This window comes from Neolamprologus brichardi, chromosome 15, assembly GCF_056152115.1.
Source record: "Neolamprologus brichardi isolate AB-2024 chromosome 15, ASM5615211v1, whole genome shotgun sequence".
NCBI lineage: Eukaryota > Metazoa > Chordata > Actinopteri > Cichliformes > Cichlidae > Neolamprologus > Neolamprologus brichardi.
In genome coordinates, this window is record NC_142118.1 from 9,859,953 (window position 1) to 9,881,431 (window position 21,479).

The 21,479-nt window shown below is 38.3% G+C and overlaps 1 protein-coding gene across 1 annotated transcript in view; it reads right to left on the reverse strand.

Annotated features, from left to right (window-relative positions):
* LOC102781283 (potassium channel subfamily K member 2-like) overlaps nucleotides 1-6,281 on the reverse strand; it is a 31,377-nt gene extending 25,096 nt beyond the window's left edge. Inside the window, exons 1-2 of the mRNA XM_006797100.2 lie at nucleotides 5,954-6,281; nucleotides 1,899-2,212 (exon numbers count right to left, since the gene is read on the reverse strand). Of these exons, the coding sequence (XP_006797163.2) occupies nucleotides 1,899-2,212; nucleotide 5,954 (315 nt within the window). The 5' untranslated portion in view covers nucleotides 5,955-6,281. The remainder of the gene's footprint in view (nucleotides 1-1,898; nucleotides 2,213-5,953) is intronic.
* Between the last annotated feature and the right edge of the window lie 15,198 nt (nucleotides 6,282-21,479).

The window sequence follows — 21,479 nt, forward strand, 5'->3', positions numbered from 1 at the left end:
TAAATAAAATGAATGCTATGAAAAGAAATCATAGATTGGAAATTATATAATAAACTTGCTTTATGTTCTCTGTAGACCTTCATTACTTTGCTGGCTCATTACTTGTTTGCATTTGGTCATTGTTGCAATGTTTTAGGGCATCCTACATACATTGCTTTTTGATGTATTACCTTTTGAATTTTTCATGTTACTACATAACGTTGGTCTTGCACATTTTGATAGTTGAAGGTGTTTTTCTTGGCTCCAAGTGGCAGACTCTTAATGAGAAATTGCAGCTAGCGGCCAAATTTAGAAAAGGTCGAAAATCATTTTTCCCTTGAGATTTAAGACCTTTCAGCTTTGGCACATTAGAAAAGTAATCATCATCCACAAGTGCAATGCTCCAACAAGATTCCCCAAGAGGAAATGCTTTTAATCAACCCTGACAAGTTTGCCTGCTAGATAAACTAATCCATAGAGAAACAGTCAGGACTGTCAGGACGGCTGCACCATCAATATATCTTTTTTTAGTGCGTTTTTATTTTTAGTCACAGATGTGCAGTTACAAGTTGACGGATTGGATTAATTTAGTGAGATTTACTAGTTCAACTCGAGACTTCATGGCTTGACTTGTAGTTACATCTTTGACTTTCTTTTCAGCAAACATTGAATACCCAAAGGGCAAACATAAAACAAACCTGAGGACCCAGATGGGTAATTTGGCGATATTGTGCTTTATTTTGCTGCCATTCATAGTTTATATTCGTTTTCTGTATATTTTTTTTTGCAGAGCAGTTCAAAATGGTTAAATTTACATCAGCACTAGCATTCAAGATTTGGGATGATGAAACGGTAGATGGCCTGTTGAGCCCTTTTGTTCATCCCATGCTAATTTGTTATAGCTTTAATAGAAATGTCAAAATTAGCATCAGCCTCCAGCAATGATGGGTTCCATGTCATTTAGTTTACAGCTCAAAAACATTTAAACGTGCCTCTTCTAAGGTACTCCCGCGCTGGTCTCAGCCTCAAGTAGTAATTTTCTGGTGCTTGGCATATGGTGAGCTCAAGAAAATAAAAAGTTCCCTGCATGGTTCGATTCTGTTTCTTCAAATGAAACTGCAGATAAAAAGTAAGTAAAGATATGCTGTGATATGGAATTCCCTAGAATGAAACTTTGTTTTAAAGTTCCATTTAGCAAAACTGATGCATTTCATGATTTGCTACCCTGTATCAATTGTCTAAGGCTTCTAAAACCCTCACAAATCACTGTTGAAAAATGCATTTCATGGATAAGAACAGGTACAAAAGAACCCCAAATTTGCTTATCTTTAAAGAATGGTATTATTTAGCTTTAAAACAGAGACATTATGACAGAGACACATGGCAGTCAGAGAGTCCTGCATTGGAACAAAGATGGTGATGGATATAACAAAGAGTTATATCTTCAGTGGGTGGGGGTGGGGGTTGTTCAAACTTTAGAAAAGGGTTTTCTTCTAAAGACCTCTGACCTTGACTTCAAGGTTACTGAGACTCAAACTCTTCTGAGATTCTTAGCTGTAACTATGGTATGAATGTCAAAATCCTACGTCACCTTGTTCTTGAGTTATCACATTTACAAACTTGGGTGTTGACACCCCCTGGTCGTCCCCCGGCAGGGTGACGACAATACTCCATTAGACTTTTACAGCTGTGGGGTAAAAACTATTTACAGTTATTATACTTTTCTGCAAGGCATAATGTTAGAGGCAGGATAGGGTTTCAGGGGTGCTTAAATGACATTAAGCTGCCAGGTACAAACTGCTCAGTGTTCTCCCTGAGTTTTAAAAATCTGCAGACAAATTTTGTATTTTGCTACACATTAAGACCTGCACAACAGAATAAATTAGGATTATTATTATGGCACTGAAGCTTCCACCTACCCGGACCAGCTCTTCCAGCTCCGAGGAGTTTACACATGCATGCGCAACCAAGAAGTCCAGCTTTTGAGTAAGAATGGCCAGTTTCTGGGAGCTCTCGTGAGGCTGTTCAAGTGCTCTGAACACTGTTGCCCCGATGATGAGGTACAACACCACCAGGAAAAAGATAGCTGATACCGTCTTCCACCTCATGACTGTAGTCCGAGTGTCGCACTCGTCCTCTGGGGTGTTCAGCACCACTGGTTTGGTTGAAAACGACAGGCGAGGCTTGGAGTTGTGAGCGGCAGCCTTTGGGTCAAGAAGGTCAGGTGCAGCCACTGCAAGGACACAAATGATTTATGTGGATCAGTGTCTTTACATGTTTCCTCATTTATCACATCATTCACCTTTCCTATAATTAGACTTGGTTGCCAGTAGATTCATCAGTCAATGAATCTCTCACTGTACCTGTGCTATTTTTATCACAGACATAAACAGGAAACAATATGCGCAATATGAGATTTACATAATATAATATAATAGGGTTGCGACTAACTATTTCTCATGGTTACCATCCAGACAGTGCAGTATCATAATATGTTTTATTCATTCAAACTAAACTGGGCTAAATGTAATAATAAACCTTTAACAAATATGTCAAACAAAAAAGGAGCTCTCACTGAAGAAGCTTGGACCAAAGGAGCTGTGATAGTTCTGCCTAAAAAGATGGTTTAATCAACAAAATAATTGCCAGTTATTGATTCTGTCATTTAACTAACTGTTTAAATTACTGTTTGCTTCTTCATCACATAAAGGAAAAAGTTTGTGAGATAATTAGAAATCTTACCACGCTTTAAACTCATAAAATGTTCCAGGACTGGCTGTCCCTGAACACTATTGCAGACTGTTCTTTATAACTGCTTTTATTAATTATCTGTCTTTAAAATGTAAATGAGTACAAATGATTTTCAGTTTCATATTTTTAAATACCTGATACTTCAAAACATCGTTTTTTAAATGGTTTACGGCATTTCTGACTCATAAATTTACTTCAAAGAGCTGCTTTCAACTTCAAACTCAACCACAACCCATACTCTATGTTTAAACTGCCTATTGTGGATCAAATATCCTAAAGGGCATAAAACCTTTAACTTTTCTTGAACTCAAAATTGATATATACTATACAACATTGAGCGGCTAGATAGTCTCAAGAACACTTTGTAATTGTGTAATGGGTCGATGAGGCATTTCAACACCTTCTCTTCCAGTCACGAAGTGGTTTATAACCATCCCAGGATGGTATTATCCTTCCCCCTACATTACTCTAAATTTTTCAAGCACAGGGAGGAGTTCATTTCCTTAAGGAAATGGAAAGTTTCTGACCAACTACCAGGATCCTGTCTGGTCCAGAAGACCGGCAAGCATGGAGCAGATGTGGAAAAAGGTTCTTTCACATGTATATTTAAGAAAATCTGGTCTAATGTGTTAAAGAAAAGAGCAGGGTTGGATTGTAATGTTTTATCTCTCAATGTATACAGTTGGGTCCTTAAGTTTTCGACAGTTAATTTTTTTTTCCTCTTCACACAAACAAAGGATTTAAAATAAAACCGAGTCTGGGCTCAGCCTTGTTTCAAGGCCTTTACACATTTTTTGTTTTGGAATCAGACGTTATTATACACGATCTCCATTTCTAGATACTCAAAATTAATTGGACAATTGACTGACAGGCGGTTTCATGAGCAGGTGAGGGCTGTTAATTTGTTGTTTCATGACAAATTAGGCCAATAAAAGCTCTGGTAGCCTCCGTTTCAACTCTGAATATGATGCCCAAATAGATGTCAGTGCAAGTGAGGACACCATTAGACTGAAAAAACAAAGGAGCAGTTGAATCAACAATTGGGTTAATTCTTAAAAAGAACGAATGCACTGGCTGGCTGAGCCAAAAAGGTGTGAACTGCAGAAGTAACCAAGTCAAGCACACTCGAGGAGATAGCTGAACACTTTTAAAGTTTACAATGAAGAGACATCATGATTGGAAATAGAGCAAGTTTACAACAAGGTTCAAATTACTGGTTACACTGAAGAAAGAGAAAGATTAGACTTTACCAGAGAACTGATTGATTAACGTCTACCACAATGATGGGAAGAGACAAGCATGGAAAGCTTACCACATCTATTAAACATGGTGGAAGCAGTGTTGTGGCATGGGCAGTGGAACTGGGTCATTAGTGTTTATTGATGATGTGATTGCTGATAGAAATAGCAGGACAAATTTTGAGGATGAAATCTCTTTACATTCAACCAACTGCTGATTGGACAGCACTTCACAGAGCAAAGGGATAATGACCTAAAATCATACTTTCTTGTTCTCCAGGGAAAGAAATGTGATCCCCCCCCCCCAGCATCGACCAAGCCCGTCAGCTGATTTCAATCCAGTAAGGCAGCTTTTCAGTTATTAAATACAAAACTGAATGGAGAAAGATCCACAAACAAGCAGCTAAAGGTGACTCTAGTAAAGGCCAAGCAGAGCATCGCAAATATCTATATATAGTGAATAATAAGAATCAGAATCTGCTTTGTACACATACAAGGAATTAGGCTCCGTTTTCTTCTTTGCTCTCATTGTATGTAACAGACAATACTGACTACACGACATCAGCATGACACAGACACAATGAGACAGACAAAAACAATTAAAGCACATTTAAGATGCAATGGTGCAAAGATGTAATACATAGTGGAATAGATAAGGGATGGATAATTAGTTACTATATGCACAGTGTAAATACATGAGGACTGACTATATATATGTACAACAGAACAAAAACTGTATATGCAGCATTTTCTTTTTGTATTTTATATTGAATCACTGGAATCACCTAAGATGACCTCTGTGCAGACAATTTCTGAATTTTGTGGCATACAGCTAAGAGTTTTTTGTTTTTTGGCTGCTAAAAAAAGAAAAAGAAATTTCAGAAACGTTAATATAGATATTATAGTGAGACTTTCAGTTGCAGTATTTTAATGCCACCACCTTCTTAAAATGTCAGTAACCTGGCAGAAAAGCTGATCATTAAATCTTAAAAATAGAAGTCCAGTAGGAATGGCAGTTTTTTTTTTAATGCTGTTATAAGTAATAATGTTTTTTTTACTTGGTTTGTCTAATTACATTTTTTATGTTTTTCTTAAGAAACAGCGCCACCTCAACCCCAGCGATCAGCATGAGGTTGGACACTTTTCATTCACATTGTGTTCACACTGAAGGAAAAAAACACAATGCATCAGCCTTAATTTTACAATCGGCTTCATTATCTCTCGATCCTCTTCCGAATTATGTCCAATAAATATACATGTATGACTTCATATATCACTTCAATCGATCTGTCAATCAATCAATCTGTGCATGCAAAACATGTGAAGAAGAATGAAGAAAGAAGAATGCAACCCTTTGCACTCCATGAGTTAAAATACTATATCTTTATATATTTTTTTAAATGCATGCATGTTTTTATTTATTTTGGCTGCTGTCCCACAGTATAAATGTGCAAAGGAACTGAATGGACGCTCATTAAAAATTTAGAACTCTTTGTCACAAACCCGTTTCCTAAACCGCTTGCTACAGTAGATGCAATTACATAACCACCCCGAGAGGTCCTGGACATAATTTTATAGTAAACAACTCATGGAGAGGATCACTCGCTCAAAAACAATCCAGTGAAAACAAAAAGGACTGTTTTAGGTTTTATGGTTATGTTATTTGCACATACAGGCAACTGCGGTAAGCACTTTTATTATATTAGTCCATTTTTAATGGGTCTACCTAATTAAAAATGACGTTTTCTTGTCTATAATTAAGTAAAAGTGTCATCAAGTTCAAAACAATAATACGAATAGTTCAAATATCCCCGTTATTAACCTTCAATCAATTATCAATGAACCGATTACCTACTGAACGGTAGCTTTCCCCCTTAACATCTTCTCTAAAGTGCAAACTTGATAACAGGTTATAAGTCACGAAGAATAAAAGCAGCTAATCGTCATCTGCTAGGCTTAGATTTCCAACTTGACTGCGTACTTACTTCTCTACCATCTCTTCTCTCTTCGTCTCCTCATGGAAGGATCTGTTTTGCTCTCCAATAAAGTGCGAGCACTGTTCCTCTACTGGACTCGCGTTTTGCCTCCGGTGCTCCCGACAAGAGACATGTCCGCTCTTCACATGGCTTCAGCGAACTGCGCTTCACTTCAGCGTCACTGGAGATAACGCATCCAGGACGTCGCGTTCCTAGCAAAAGCAACGCTGAGACAGAGCGTAAAAAGAAGACGGAGAACAGACCGCCTCCGCGAAATCCAGCCAGGTGTTTGCAGGCATCTCGTGCTTGTGCTGTCAGGGTCAGGAGACGCGCTTCATCAGTGTGACACTGCTGGATGCGCTGTGGCGCATTCCGGCTGCGCTCTCAGTGACCGTGTGCGCTCTTGTTGAGAGAGAGAGAGAGAGGGAGAGAGAGAGAGAAACTTCCTCCAAAGGGAGATGTGGATTCCTTAAAACCTCCACTCCATTAAAAAAAAACCCTCTATATGTTCATATATTATAAAGGATCACCACTTTTCTTCCTTCCAGCATCATCCAAATGTATAATTCAGCTTCAGAACCAGAAAGCAGACCTGTCTGACATCCACGTCTTGGTAGATGGTGAGCTGCTGTGTGAAAAGGGTGAAGAGCATATAGAATACTACAGAATAATCACCTTAAAAAGCGTGAATTTTATCAAAATAGGACATTTTTAATACCATTTTGGTGGTAAAATAATACTAATAATACTAATAATACTAATACTAATACTACTACTACTAATAATAATAAATAGAGCTGTCTTTTTACTGGACTAAATTGGCAACATCCCAGTCAACGGGCCATATCTCACCTCCATGAAAAAGCCAGCTTAGGCAGAAGCAGAGCCCAGGTTCCAGCTCCACGCTTTGAAGCCTGGCTTTAATTAAATTAATTTGAATTTGTGAGACTGTCTGTAAGGTTTATGTCCCCTGTGTTGCTTGTTATCTTTACCTTGGCATGCAGACGTGACCTCCACATGAAAACCAACACTGACAAGGATTCTCAGTAATTTGATGGTCAGTTGCTGATCAGCTCCTTTACGTGCCCTTGTGTGTGTGTTTGTGTGTGTGCAGATGAGACCACAGTATTGATTACATGCATGATCAGCTGCTGCTAATTAAATTGGGGGAGTTCTGTTTTTCTTTCGTGCTTTGACACTGATGTACTGCTGGCATTAGATTGATTCATTAATCAGGAAGGCGTCTTTGAAAGAAAAACGGGATCCTTTTAACAGATATTTGATTTTCTGTTTTACAAAACGGCTCTAATGCTTTTGTTTTGAGATGCAAAAAACACAATAAAACCAAAAGAACCAAGAAAAAAAAATCAGCTAAATTTTATATTTTTAATTTTTTAAATGTTTATTTCATTTTCGAACCAATGCAAAATCATAGTATAAATTATACAAGTCATAAATATATGACTGATTTCTACTTTTTTCTATTTTGTGCATTTTTTTTGATGTTTTGTTGGGACAGTAGTTGAGGTTAAAGTGGACAAAATTTTCATTTAAAGAAGAGAAAACGCTAAATGAAAAGAATTGTAAACATGTAGTCTGTAACCGCGCTTTAAAAAGGCTTTAGATTGCTCTCAATAACCGCGTGTTCTTTCATAGATTTTCAACCATTTGCTCCATCCTTTCCTTTTCCATTATAATCTTTTTCTGGCCATCTGTTCATTTCTCCTTCTCTAAATTACTTTAATTCACTCAAGCATCCAATCTGCACTCACATGCTCAGAGAATCTGGGAGGTTTTTTTTTTTTTAGGTCCTCCAGGACACGACTTCTAGGTAAGTCGTGGTGTCATTGTTTATGATGGATGCTGGTCACACTGTCAGGATCCAAGTAATCTGCGATTAATCATTTCAGAGCATTAATCGCAGAGGTACTGTACATGTGTGACACTTTCATTCATTTCTTCATTCATTCATCATTCAACAGAAGAAAAACCCATTCCTGGATAAAATATGAGAGACTTACATTGCGGCTTTTGTGTCTCACATGCAGTCATATCAGCAATGTGTACTGAAAGGCTCAAGGGATTGCATTTACTCATCAAATATTAACTCCAGTTTACCCAAAGAGAACTGTCATTGATTGTCTGAACCATAATAAATGAGAGACTATGAGTCAGTACAAATTATTTCTTAGTTGTCAACATGCTGTTGTGAGCTGGTATCAGTCAGAGGCTGAATTTTTTGGTTCAGCTTGTGTCCTCAGCCAAGTCAGACATCAGTTCAAGAAGCAGCAGAGTAGAATTTATTTGCACCCAAGTGGAATACATGCATATAATATAATGCTCGCTCTGCTGCTATAACACCTGCTGCAAAGTCTTTGAGCAGTTAATGCTGTAATGTTCTGTCAACAGAAACTACAAAACCACTGTAGGTTATGAGTGGCTGTAAATCTTTCTGACTTTGCTTTAAAGTTGTTTTACCCTCGGCTATAGTCATCTTTTTTGTTGCTCTTAGTTTAAAAGCAGCAAGCCTTTTTGACCATCTCACCACTGCTTAGTGTATAAAGCTGCTGAAACATAACATTTGTTTCTTCATGGTTTTGCCATTCTGATTATTTGCAAACCTGAAGAAATTTAAAGGTTACGTCCAAGTTAAATGAATGAGGTAAGAGACCATATGTAGTGATGTGCTTCAGCTTTATGTGACATTAACACACTTTATTAGGTACACCATTCAACTTATCATTAACCCTCTCAGGCTCAAATTAAACTTTTTGTTGCACAACCAAGTCCTGCAGTGGTACTTCTGAGTAAAAAAAACTCATAAAATATGTATGTGGGGTAATCAGGTTGTTAGTTTTTAACTGTTGCAAATTGGCAACGTCTGCCTTGAGAGGGTTAATACAAATGAGCCAATCACATGTAGACTTGGTCAAGTTCAAACTCGGCATCAGAATAAGGAAGAAAGGTGATTTAAGTGATTTGAACGTGGGATGGTTGTTGATGCCAAATGAGTTTGTCTGAGTATTTCAGGATCTGCTGGGATTTTCCCACACAACAATCTCTAGGGTTTACAGAGGACAGCCCCAAAATGAGAAAATATCCAGTGAACATCAGTTTTCTGTGCCTTGTTGATGCCAGAGGTCAGAGGAGAATGGGCAGACTGCTTCAAACTAATAGAAAGGCAACAGTTACTAGAAAAATCTCTCATTATAGAAAAGGTAGGCGAACATTTCTGAAAGCAAAATATGTCCCACCTCGAAGCAGATTGGCTACAGAAGCAGAAGACCATGAATGCCACTCCTGTTAGGTAAGAACAGGAAACTGTTTCTGCAATTCACACAGGCTAATCAAAAATGAGTAACAGAAGATTGAAAAAATATCGCCTGGTCCAATAAATGTTGATTTCTGTCGCGACATTCTGATGATGCTCAGAATTTGGCATGAACAACATAAAAGCAGAGATCCATTCTGCCTTGCAGCAACAGCTCAGGATGGATGGAAGTGCGGGGGATAGTTTCGTATCAGTATCTATAGTAGCAAAATCTCTGAGGAATGTTTTCAGCACTTTGTTGAATTAATGCAAAAGGGGGACCAGCCCGGTACAAGCAAGGTATACTTAATAAAATGTCTGTGAGTGTTTACTACCAGTGTTGCCTAAGTTTTAAACTTTGCAGTAATGCTATTTAGTCAGGAGGATTATTTGGGAATTTGAAGTAGAGCTGTTTAGATATTTCTGGACACGAAGAGGTTTTTTTTTCATCTCATTATGAGTCCCCTCATGAAATATGAGCACATGGTTCCTAATTTATCGTAATTTGCAGACTGTTTCGCTCAAGCTGGACAGCACCTGTAACTGGAACATATGGCTTTTGTTACAGACAGCAGTCAGGATAGTAATCCTATTATGGGTGACATTGTTGCACTAATGGGCCATATTACCACAGTAATTTCTCCTAATGGTGCAGCGAAATGATGCTGTTGTAGTAAGCCACTTTAGTGTTCACCCATGACCCGTTACAAAAGGTTCTTACGTAATAGTTGCTTACATAAAATTTCTGTTGATTAAAATTTAATCACAAAGGTTTAAAGATTTACATTTCAAATGTATTTTTTGCACATTGTATTTCTATTACCTATATTATAATGAACCCGATAGCATGTTTTGCATCTGGTAATTTGAGTGTACTGTGCATCAACATTATGGGTGTATTATTGAGGGCATATTTTTCATATTTGGTAGAGATGCAAAAAGTGTAAAATATATCCTGTATCTTAGGAACAGATGGTTGAGGATCTGTTTCTAAATGCTTCAACTCTCGCTGTTATTCCCACATGCTTAGAGATGCAAGGACATGCAGAAATATTGCCTTGGTCAAAAAATGTGACTGCAGTAATGTTAAAAAAAAAAAGCTCTGGAAACAGATAATTAGCAACATCAGCAAACGGAAATGCTTAAACCTTCATGTGATTAAATCTGTATAATATAGTCTTCACTGCAAACTTGCATTGTAAAAGCTCAGAGGGTTTAGTGCTGAACAAATGAACTGCACCTCTGCCCCCAATCCTGCTGAATACACACCTGAATCTTTTCTAATGAGGTTGCATTTTCTAAATCCTGCAGAAAGCTATCAGCAGTTTTTAGGAGCACAAGCCTTTTGAATTAAAAAAAACAAGAAAGATCAGATTTAGATCGATCTTCAATTGTCTGATCTTCATTATTTTACAAAATATATACAACAATGTCAGTATCCACAGAAATTGTCACGTTGTATTAATAAAATACTGATGTTTCTGTTAGGTAGGTTTAATGAAAGCCCAACACTGAATCTATTGAAAAAAAAAATCATTAAAAAAGAATTACTATGAAGACAGCACACATTTTAGAAAGTCTGTTTGAAAAAACTTATAAAAAGGAGAATTATACATCTTGCATGGGACAATGCTTTAACAGCCTTGCTCTCTGGGATTCAGTGAAGTCCAGTTAATTGCAGCCTTTTTGCACATTGTTTTTGTATCAATTACTCTCACTGTGTTTAGGGGACAGCCAATAATGCATAGTCTAACACACGGTTAGCATTTGTGTGGAAACAATCTTTATAACTGATGTTGCTCTCAAGCGTCTGTCTAATTAACCCTGTGCTTCATGTTCATTGTCAGGTCGAGTTGTTCTAGTCACCGGTTCTTGATGGATAATTAAGCTCAAAAGGAAAAAGGCTGCATTATCCGTCGACTGGAGTCTTTCATTTCCTGCTCAGTCAACTGAGCCCTGCAAAAATCAATCACCATGAACAACTGAGCGAAATGAACTTGTCCAAAAGCGCCTGCTCACTCAAAACACCTGCAGGTGCACACAGATGCATGCACGTAATACGCCCATATTAGGAGAAATACTTATTTGACCCCCTGCTGAATTTGTATATTTATTCACTTACAAAGAAATAAAGTCTCTAATTTTCATTGTGGTTTAATTTTAATGTAGAGAGACAGGATATCAAACAAAAACCAACAATCAACAATCGATTAATCAATTACAGATACTCCTGAAAAGTGTATAAAGCAGCCCCTCCTGTTAAAAGGGAGTTTTTCCTTCCCACTGTCACTTCCTCCAACAAACTGTTGTTGTGATTTGGCATTATATAAATCAAATCGAATTAAACTTAATTGAAGTAACTGAAATTTATCATGTCCACAGTATCACTTTGTCCTATTCCAACATCTCCACCACAGAGAGCAAGATAAAATAGTTGTCAAAGGACATTCAGGACAAGACTGTAGACCTGCACAGTGCTGGCATGGGCTACAAGATCATCAGCATGAGCCTTTGTAATAAGGTAACCATCAATCACCCTTGGTCAGGAGCTCCATGAAAATCATGGGATAATGATCATCATGAGAAAGGTGGTGGATATTCCAAAAAATACACGGGAGAAGCTTGTTACACAGGGGACCAAAGTCACAAAGAACATCATTTATAACACACAATGCAGTTTAGAGCAGCATTTCAGTGTAATAAAATGTCAATTAAATGAATAAGGTAAGTTAAATAACAATAGTTTCCCCTGCATTTCAAATAAATGAGGGTTGCTCTACTTCCTGATAACCTTCTGACAAACATTTCTGCAGAACAAAATAATGTCTAGACTTGACTTGCTGTAATGGCTGAAATGTTTTAAGAAACTGTTAGATTTGGATCAATGCTGATGTTATTTTAATCACAGCATTTCTCAAAGGTCACTGTTAGAATGACTAAGTCTAAAATAATGTCTCAGGCTGCTGGCAAGCAAAAAACAAATCTATAATCTTTTTGTACGTTTGAAGAGAATGTTTTGAAGATTGTGTTGCTCTTGCACCAAACTGTCTGGTCATTACTGCTGTTAAAAACCACTAAGTCAGCTCTCCCACACTAGTGATGTGCAATACCACCGATTTCCTTTCCGATCCGATACCAAGAAAAATTCAGGGTGGTATCGACGATACTGATCCGATACCGATACTTTGTACAAAAACGTATTTTATTTATTGTATCTTTTATTGTATCTCAAATTATAGCATCATAATGATTACAGGACATCAGATTACTTGTTCTTATCACTTAATAATGCAGAGTTCATCATATAGAAATAAAAAACCTGAAGTTGTGCACTATTTGAACACCTTGCCTGCCCGCAGCACTAAAGGACTCCGTGAGAGACCATGTGTCCATGTCCACTCCTCCTCTTCAGTTCGCCTCAATATACGCTCGTCATATTCTCTGATATGATTTACTCTGAGGTGTTTGACAAATTTGTGGTGTTGCCACAACACCTCACTTTCTTGCCACGTGTATTGCAAACCACGTCTCGGCTGTTTGTGGATGTAAAATACGTCCGCACATGACTCCAATTATGCTCAGCCATTGTTGTGAGTGCGCACGCCAAGGGGCTGCGACACATTTATACAGCCGTATTTCGCACATGACTATGAAAGGCGGAAGAGGAAGTAGTTCCTTCCAATGTAGACAATCTGAATGATATAGTTTCTTTCCACTGTCTTCTTGTTAACGATAAACTACAAGTTTACCCTAAATTACTAAAATATCGATATTTTAATGTGAGAATAGATTCTAGAACATAAATGACTGGTATCGGAGGAATCGATATTTCAGTATCGATCCGCACATCCCTATTCCACATAGGACAAACTACCCGATCATCAATGCCACGGACCTCACTTATATTCAGTATGGTCTCTGGGACTGGTTTTTGAATTAGAAATCTTTAGTTAATATATTTGTATATTGGATTTTTTTCTATTGTTCTACTACTTAAAGTTTTTAATTCCCTTAAATCCCTTTAATTTCCCTTATGATTCTAATACTCAGGTTGACTTTTTGTAATGTTGTTTAGTCTCCGGTTTTGGTAATTGTCTATTATTCTTATTCTTACTATTACTATTATTAATAGTAGTAATTGTAGCAGTAAAAGTCTCTCTGTGTTTCTGTTTGTGTTTTCTTCTTTATTGTTTTGTTTACTTCTTGGTTCCTTTGGGTTTCCTTTTCTCATATATCTTGAGAAGTATTAGTAATCAGGCCTATACCAGTCGTCTTTGTTTTTTATGTCCTGTACCAGTTTTTTGTGTCTGTTGTCTCCTTATTGTAATGATTGTGTTAACCGGTGTCTCATTACCCCAGCTCTGTCCAATGATTCTATGCTTGATTTTCTTCTATGTCAAATGCCATGCCATCATAACTCGGGAGTTCTGCAGGACACGATGCGGACTCAGGATGATAAGTTCAGTGCGGTTATTTACAGTGGCTGTTCAACAGTAATGCAAAGGCAAGCAATAGTAGTCAGAGGATTTGTTGGATCCCACAGGTAAACCCACAGAGTTGATTCGTACAGGAAAATATTCTCTCTGTCTCTCAGTAAGTCACGTCAGATGGAGAAGCAGGAGTCCTGTGCAGACGAGAAAAAAAAACAGGTAAGACAGAAACGGGAGCAAAATACCACAAAGCATCTAGTGAGAAGTGCCAACAACACTGACTGTTTCCAGCTTAACAATCCAGCATTAGCTGATGGGCTTCCTTGTCCTTAAGTAGTAGCAACAGCTGATCACAGGATTGTCAACCGGTAAGTTAATTATCACAGGTGTGCTGCAGCGGGAAGCAAAGAAGGAGGCACAGCTGTAACAGAAGGTGTGATTTGCACGATCACAGAAAGACACAGGGGAGGAGAGGAGGACTGGAGGATCATGAAACATGCAGACTGCTGCTGTACTCTGTATTGTTTGACCCCCTTTGAAAGGGCAAAATAACGACAACCTGTGTCAAAATTTCCACAACACTCATGAACTCATATTTTATTCACAAATGTTTAAACTAAGACCTTAAAATATTTCATGAAAAAAACATTGTAATGGAAACGTTATGGATGTCAGATAATCCCTTCATACGTTAGATTTTTGACCCTCACATATCCTTCCTGTTATCTTATAGTCCCCCCCCCCCCCTCCCTCAGTGTCATCTTTCCCACACTGCTCTTTCACATCTGTACACATCAGCAAGGGGGAGTTAATTCAGATTAATGTGGTGGCAGACAAGGGCATCGCTGACTAAGCTTGCATCTGTGATCATGAACGCTGCATATAAAATCAGCAGGTGCGACAATACCTGCCTTGTTACATCTTCTTCCATATACAAAGCCAACTCTGAAAATCTTGGATTTTCACTTTCACACTTTATTCATCATGCCTTCTAATGCCCATCACATTATTCACACAGGGCATGATTAATTTACTACATGCTTGAACGCATTTATGCCCCAACCTGCAATAACTCTATTTAATAAAACTCAGTAAATATGAAACTGATGCTCTGTTTGGTGTTTTTACTGAGATGGTGTGTAATAATAATAAAAAGCTGGAAAAGCCATATTATATTTAATGAGATGCAGATGGCAGTTATTAGGCTGTATCTCTGTCAGCCGCTTCTCCTTTTTGGACAAAAAGTGGACCGAGTCAGGCTGGGTACAATAACACAACAGATATTTAAATGAAGTTACTGGTAACAGAAATCCCATGTGAAACTGTCAGGATAGGATCAAGAAGCACTGATACAAAAAAACTAAAGGGCTACAAAGAACACTGGGAAAATGCATATATAATACAACAAAGACAGAGAGGCGAGATATGCAAATGAAAGAAAATGAAGCATTGGTGATGTTGGGTGGCAAAGGCAGGAAGTGAAAACCACAATTAGATACACAGGGATGCCAACATCCATTGAAAAATAGGAAAAAAACAAAAATAAACTCATAAATATCATAAATAACTCATAAATAAATGATTGAAACAAACGAGAAACACAAAGGAGCATAAGAAAACCAACGAGGACAATGACAGGTGCTCACAGAGAGCTGCAGATGGTGGGGCTGAAGTTGCGTAAGCTATTGAACGCTATTTGGGATGTGCCAAACATACATAACAACTGCACATCGCAGAATCAGATGTTCTTTTTTCCAGAGAAATATCACAAAGGGTACCTTCACAATATTACTCATAGATAATAGACCGCGTAGGTGTGTCCTCGACTTAACTGTGACTCTTTTGTCAGCCTTTTCTTCCTTCTGCAGGATCCGAGATTATTATGGGATTGGTGGAGCCTCCTGTCACGAAAAAAGGGGGAACTTCTCCTCGGAGAGAGAAGACCTATTTGGCGGGGAGGTTTTCAAGCACTTAGATGCACGACTCTAGTCTCTATTACATCTTCCTATGTTTGTTTTCTAAGGTGTATTCTAACCTTTATCAGATCCACTACTGGCCCAATACTAACCCTTACCCAAAATATTAAAACATTTGTTCACTTTACAATGTAATGACCAGAGATGGGCAGTAACGCGTTACTTGTAACGCGTTACTGTAATCCGATTACTTTTTTCAAGTAACGAGTAAAGTAAGGGATTACTACTGCAAAAACGGTAATTAGATTACCGTTCCTTTCCCGTAGGAACGCTGCGTTACTGCGTTACTAAAAACGTGATTTTTTTGCGAGAATGTCTCATGACAGTGACGTAAGCGGGTGCCACGTTGGTGACAACAGCTGTGTGCAGATCAACAATGGATAATATATCGAGTGCGGGAGAGAGTATGAGCGTGCAGCGTTTAAAGTGTGGAAGTACTGACCTTACTTTGAGTTTGAGTCCATAAAAAGTGACAAAAACATTAGTGTCCGTTGTGCGTGGGAAGAAACCTTATTTTTACAGTGAAGAAAAACCCCGCTAAACTTCCAAGCAAGCACCGAGTGCGCAACGACATAATGGGAAACTCAGAGAAACTGCGGATTCTTCCACTGACCGCTGCGCACACCTGCACCAAGGTAAACCTCCGCCTAACCTACTCCTGCTTTACAGGTGAAAATAGAGCAAAAGGACCGCTAGTCTTTGATGTTATTTATTTTCTGCTGTGTTTTACTTGCATCTATTTGAAAGAGTGAGTGTAAACACAAAACATATTTTATTTTATGTGCTGGAATGTGCAGAAAATAGGTTTAAATATTGAACAAATTTCTTCCAGTCAGAGAATGTTGCATATAATTAAATTTTTGCTTGATGCATAAAGTTAAAAGATTTAAACTAATAAAACAAGTTTTAAAAAGAGACTTTTCCATTTGATTACATTTTGTATGATGGATTATGTAGAAAAAGTAGAATTGGGCTGAAGATCTATCGCTTTATCACCTATTCAGGTTGTAAATCGTGTTGTTAAAAAGTAACTAAGTAACTAAGTAATTAATTACTTTTGAAAATAAGTAATCAGTAAAGTAACGGGATTACTTTTTTGGGGAAGTAATCAGTAATTAGTTACTGATTACTTTTTTCAAGTAACTTGACCAACACTGGTAATGACTCACATTGTGGTGCTACCTTTTAGTCTCAATAAAACTTTAGGTCCCCACAACATTGAGTAATACCTGTGTCTCACACACGCAGCAGCAGCAGGACAAATGACACAGGGGTGAAGAGCTTTTTAGATAACAATCTGTGTGATGAAATTAGGAGCTCTATTATAAACCTGACATACATATATATATATATATATATATACATATATATATATATATACATATATATATACACACATATATATATATATATATATATATATATACATATATATATATATATACATATATATATATATATGTGTGTGTGTGTGTGTGATATCTGATATCTTTCTCTGTTGCTTTGGATTTCACTTTTGGCATTTGATTGATTCATTAATTAAGCGGGTGTCTTTGGAGAAGTGACAGTTTTAATAATTGTCTCTAGATTTTAAGGCTATGTCCACACGTACCCGGGTATTTTTGAAAACGCAGATTTTTCTATGTGTTTGCACCTTTCGTCCACACGTAAACTGCGTTTTTGGTCACTGAAAACTGAGATTTTTAAAACCTCCGGCCAGGGTGGATATTTTTGAAAACTCAGTTTTTGCATTTACGTGTGGACGAGAAAAACGGAGAAAACGCAGCGCCAAAGGTGTGCGCATTTTTTGACGTCACACTGTGCGCCACGTTATTGTTTCGGTGAAATGAATTTCTACAATACTGTTACCAGTGTTGGGGAGTAACGAAATGCATGTACCGCCGTTATGTATTTAAAATACAAAATATGAGTAACTGTATTCCGTTACAGTTACCGTTTAAAAAGGTGGTATTTAGAATACAGTTACTTTGTTGAAATAAATGGATTACATGGCGGTACTTCCCTGTTTCATATTGTGGCGGGTCAGGACTGTTTGGGTTTTGTTTGACAGCTACATTCTGTTGTTACAGGTAGCAGCGTTACGGTTGCCATGGTTACAGGGTGACGCTCTCTCTCTCTGCATGTTTCCTGGGTAAGAGAGGCCTTTTTGTTGTTGTTGTGCTAAGCTAATAGGCAGAATGCTACCGGTATAGCTCTAAAGAATGTAGCATCATAGGCAGTGTAGTCCCTGCTGCAGGGAGAATGGACTGCCATACCCGTTATGTGTCTGTGAGCGATAGAGGGAGAAAAAGGAAAAGTATGAGCTGTCATCGAGCAAAAACAGGAGCTGGAAGCATGTAAATATAATAATAACCACTGCAGCCAAGAAGAGTGCCTGACGAGCCCAGTTGTAAGTAAGCTATTAAGACTCGACTGTACACCGTGTTCGTGTTTTCCTCCAAAAACAATAAGTTCCGTTGGAGCAGCCTTTCAACGCCTCTCTCTGTCTCTCGCTAGCAAAGTTGACCCAGACAACAAAGTAAAGCTAGTTTTCGGCTACGAGCCCGACACAGAACTCACCGTATTAGCCAGAGGTCCCTTTACTACGGTTCGGAGCCGCGGACCTTCAGTAACAGTAATAAATCACACAGCAATAGTACATTCACGTAGTTGTAAACAGCATGATAATATATTAAGTAATCCAAAGTATTTAGAATACTCTCATTGAGTAACGTAACGGAATACGTTACAGAATACATTTTGGGGCATGTATTCTGTATTCTGTAATGGAATACATTTTAAAAGTAACCTTCCCAACACTGACTATTACTATTAATTTTACTCTCTGCAGTGTTTAAATGCTTACATATACACACACAGTTACTGTCCCTCCACACATATGACTCGGTTCTGCTTCTATGCACCAGCTTTGTTTACTTTTTCCCACCGAGGCTTCTAGACTTCTGATTGGCCAACATTTCTGCACGGTTAGGAATATATCGCCACCTGTTGCTTTGGCATGTTCCTAGCATCGTTTTCCTTCATTTCTGCCTTTACGTGTGGACGGGATTATTTTTTAAAACGAAAACGGAAGATCTCCGTTTTCACAAATACCCGTGTACGTGTGGACGTAGCCTATTGCTCCCCCTCCACCTCTGTGCCCACTTTCTTTCTGTATCTATATGTGGTTAAATACATGTGCGCAAACACGTGTGCGCATGGGGGGATCTGCCCCTTCCTTGTTCCTTGTGCACTTCCCTCTCTCTTCACAGGAGAGTGGCACGCAGCAGTCACACAAAGATGGACCGATCAATAAACGTCTGAGAGCTGAAGAAGGTAATCCATACAAGTGAACTGAGCTCTTCCATTTAACTCCCACTGTGTCCTTCCCTGCAAACACGACTACTGAGCAACAACATCACCAAACCACAAAAGATCCCCTGATTCCTACTTCTAAAAAATGGGATGCTTTTGTAGATACTAATACAGAAATTCAGCTGAAAATAAAAAGCTCTTCACGGTTATGTTTGAATGTGTGTGAGTGTGCGCGTCTGCTGAAGCACTGGGGTTTGCACCTTGTATAATAAGCTGTTGCCCAAGGATATGATTATGTGGCGTTGCTTTGATAAGAAAGAAAAAAACCCACAGGAGTCTTCCCTCGCTTCCTATCACATTGACTTTGTGGTTACCCATTTTCCCTTTTGGAGACTTCAAATCGCTGCAGCCCAACAGCTCATTATCAGTTGGATAACATTCATCTCAGTGGCACATACTATACTTGGAAGGCAGCTTTTTGTGTGCATGTGAATTCATTTGCGCCATCTGAAGCCTTTCGAACCTGCGATTAGGCCTTTATTCTTAATGCTTTTTTGTGAGAGAGAAAAAAGATAAACCTTTATGCTGAAATATTCACTTTGGCTTTTTATCTGGTGCTTTCAGCGCCTCTCGTTTAAAAATGTGCTTTACATTCTCAACTTGTGCTGCTGCAAAGACATTTTTATTGCTGCTCTCTTCAAACACTCGCTGCGCTGCATGCCAGTCGATGAGTAGTGGGGGTGTTAGATCACATGCTCCCTGCCATGTAGGACAACACAGATATTGCTTACTTTGTCACTCACGCACGCACACACGGAAAATTCTAAAAAGGGGAAATGACTCTGATATATTTGTAGTTCGCGCCCAGGTGCTTGTGCTATCTTGTCATGCACGCCAGAAAGCAGGTGCCACCTGTGTGGAAATGAAACGGTCAGAAAATAGATATCGGCCAGCTAGATGTTAATACAAGGTGTCCTGTTTACCTGCAACACTCTGTATGTGACGCTAATCAAGAATTAACTTGTCTGCCTTCGCCACAGAGGCACCTCCTATCTTGCCAAATTACATCAGCTTGCTGCTCATAATAGAAATAAAGTCTGATGCATACTTTCTTTTCTCTATTATTTTTCGCCTGATGAAAAGATGATCATCAGCAGCAGTTTCAGGAAATTAGATGTATTTTTCCATCACAGCTTGCTATGAAAGCAAAGTGGAAACCATGTTATTGACATGAACGCTGACCAAAAACAGTTCACAAATAGACAGTTATTAGCAGGTTGATGTTTTAAAGTATTGTTTGCAATATTTTCTGTTTCTAGCTCCCACATTTACTTAAACATCACTGAAATAATGAGGCAAGATGCTAAAGGCCAAAGCCTTTCAAGACAAATGCTGATGTTGACACAGTCTGTGTTTTTCTCCACAAAGCTTATTGTTCTTTTATGTTCTTGAAATCAAAGGCAGTCCGTTCTTCTCCTGTGGGTCCTGTGGGGCTCCCTGCACACATCATCTCACATTAATTTTTCTTGTGTAACTGAATGCCAGATGGTATAGTGCAGAGAGTCTGTTGACTTCTACAGTAAAAATGATCAATCAAAAAATAAATCTGCTGCTAAACCTTCATAAATAATTCAGCTTTTCACCCATTTAGTCCTGTGGGCATGTTTGGTGTAAAATATTGTGCATATATGAGGCTCTGCTTTGGCAGCAAAACTGTTAAAAAAAACAAACTATTTGGCAAGAAATCTAAACTCTTGCTTAAAAAAGTGATGCTGAAGTTTTACAACATGTTCTTTCTCCCTCGTTTTAAATTATGTAACAGTGAACAGAGAACATGCTTGACTTCTAGTATATGATTCCCTCATATGCGTTCCAAGGAAGGAGGAGACGGGAAGTGGACCTTGACATACTGACCTGTATTTGCATCTTCAGTGCCTGTGTGCCAGCATCACGTTAAAAGGATCACAATAACTGCAGCTTGTGTTGCTGGGCAACTAACCGTCGTCCAAATTGCAGACATACATACCAGGAATAGCAAATTGTGGTGGAAGAACTCTCCACAAAGCATCTGTTGTACACTTTACAGAAGGTATTTCCTCACTTTGACACATGGAAGTCGAAGAAGAATGGCATGGCGCTGATGTTTTTTAAAAAAAATCAAGCTTTCAGTTGAACTGCCGTAACATGAGAGGTTTCATATTGAAAAGGTTGCTTAGGAAGGGCAACATTTTTATTCAGTAAATGGAAATTAACTTGTTAGTAATGACCATCTGTTCAGAGCATCAACGTGCTCCAGAAATAATATGTCTTTCATGTTTGTACTAAAGTATCTTCCTATTCCAGCAACTTTCTCTAACTTCTGCAGTTCAGAGAACAATATAAAAATAACTGCACAAGCACCGTTTGCCACAGTAGACAGCTTGCTTACACAATCCCTTCACGCTATTGAGGGCTATTCATTCTTTTCAAGTGTGCATGGAGCTGTCGAGGAGCCGCTAACCAGA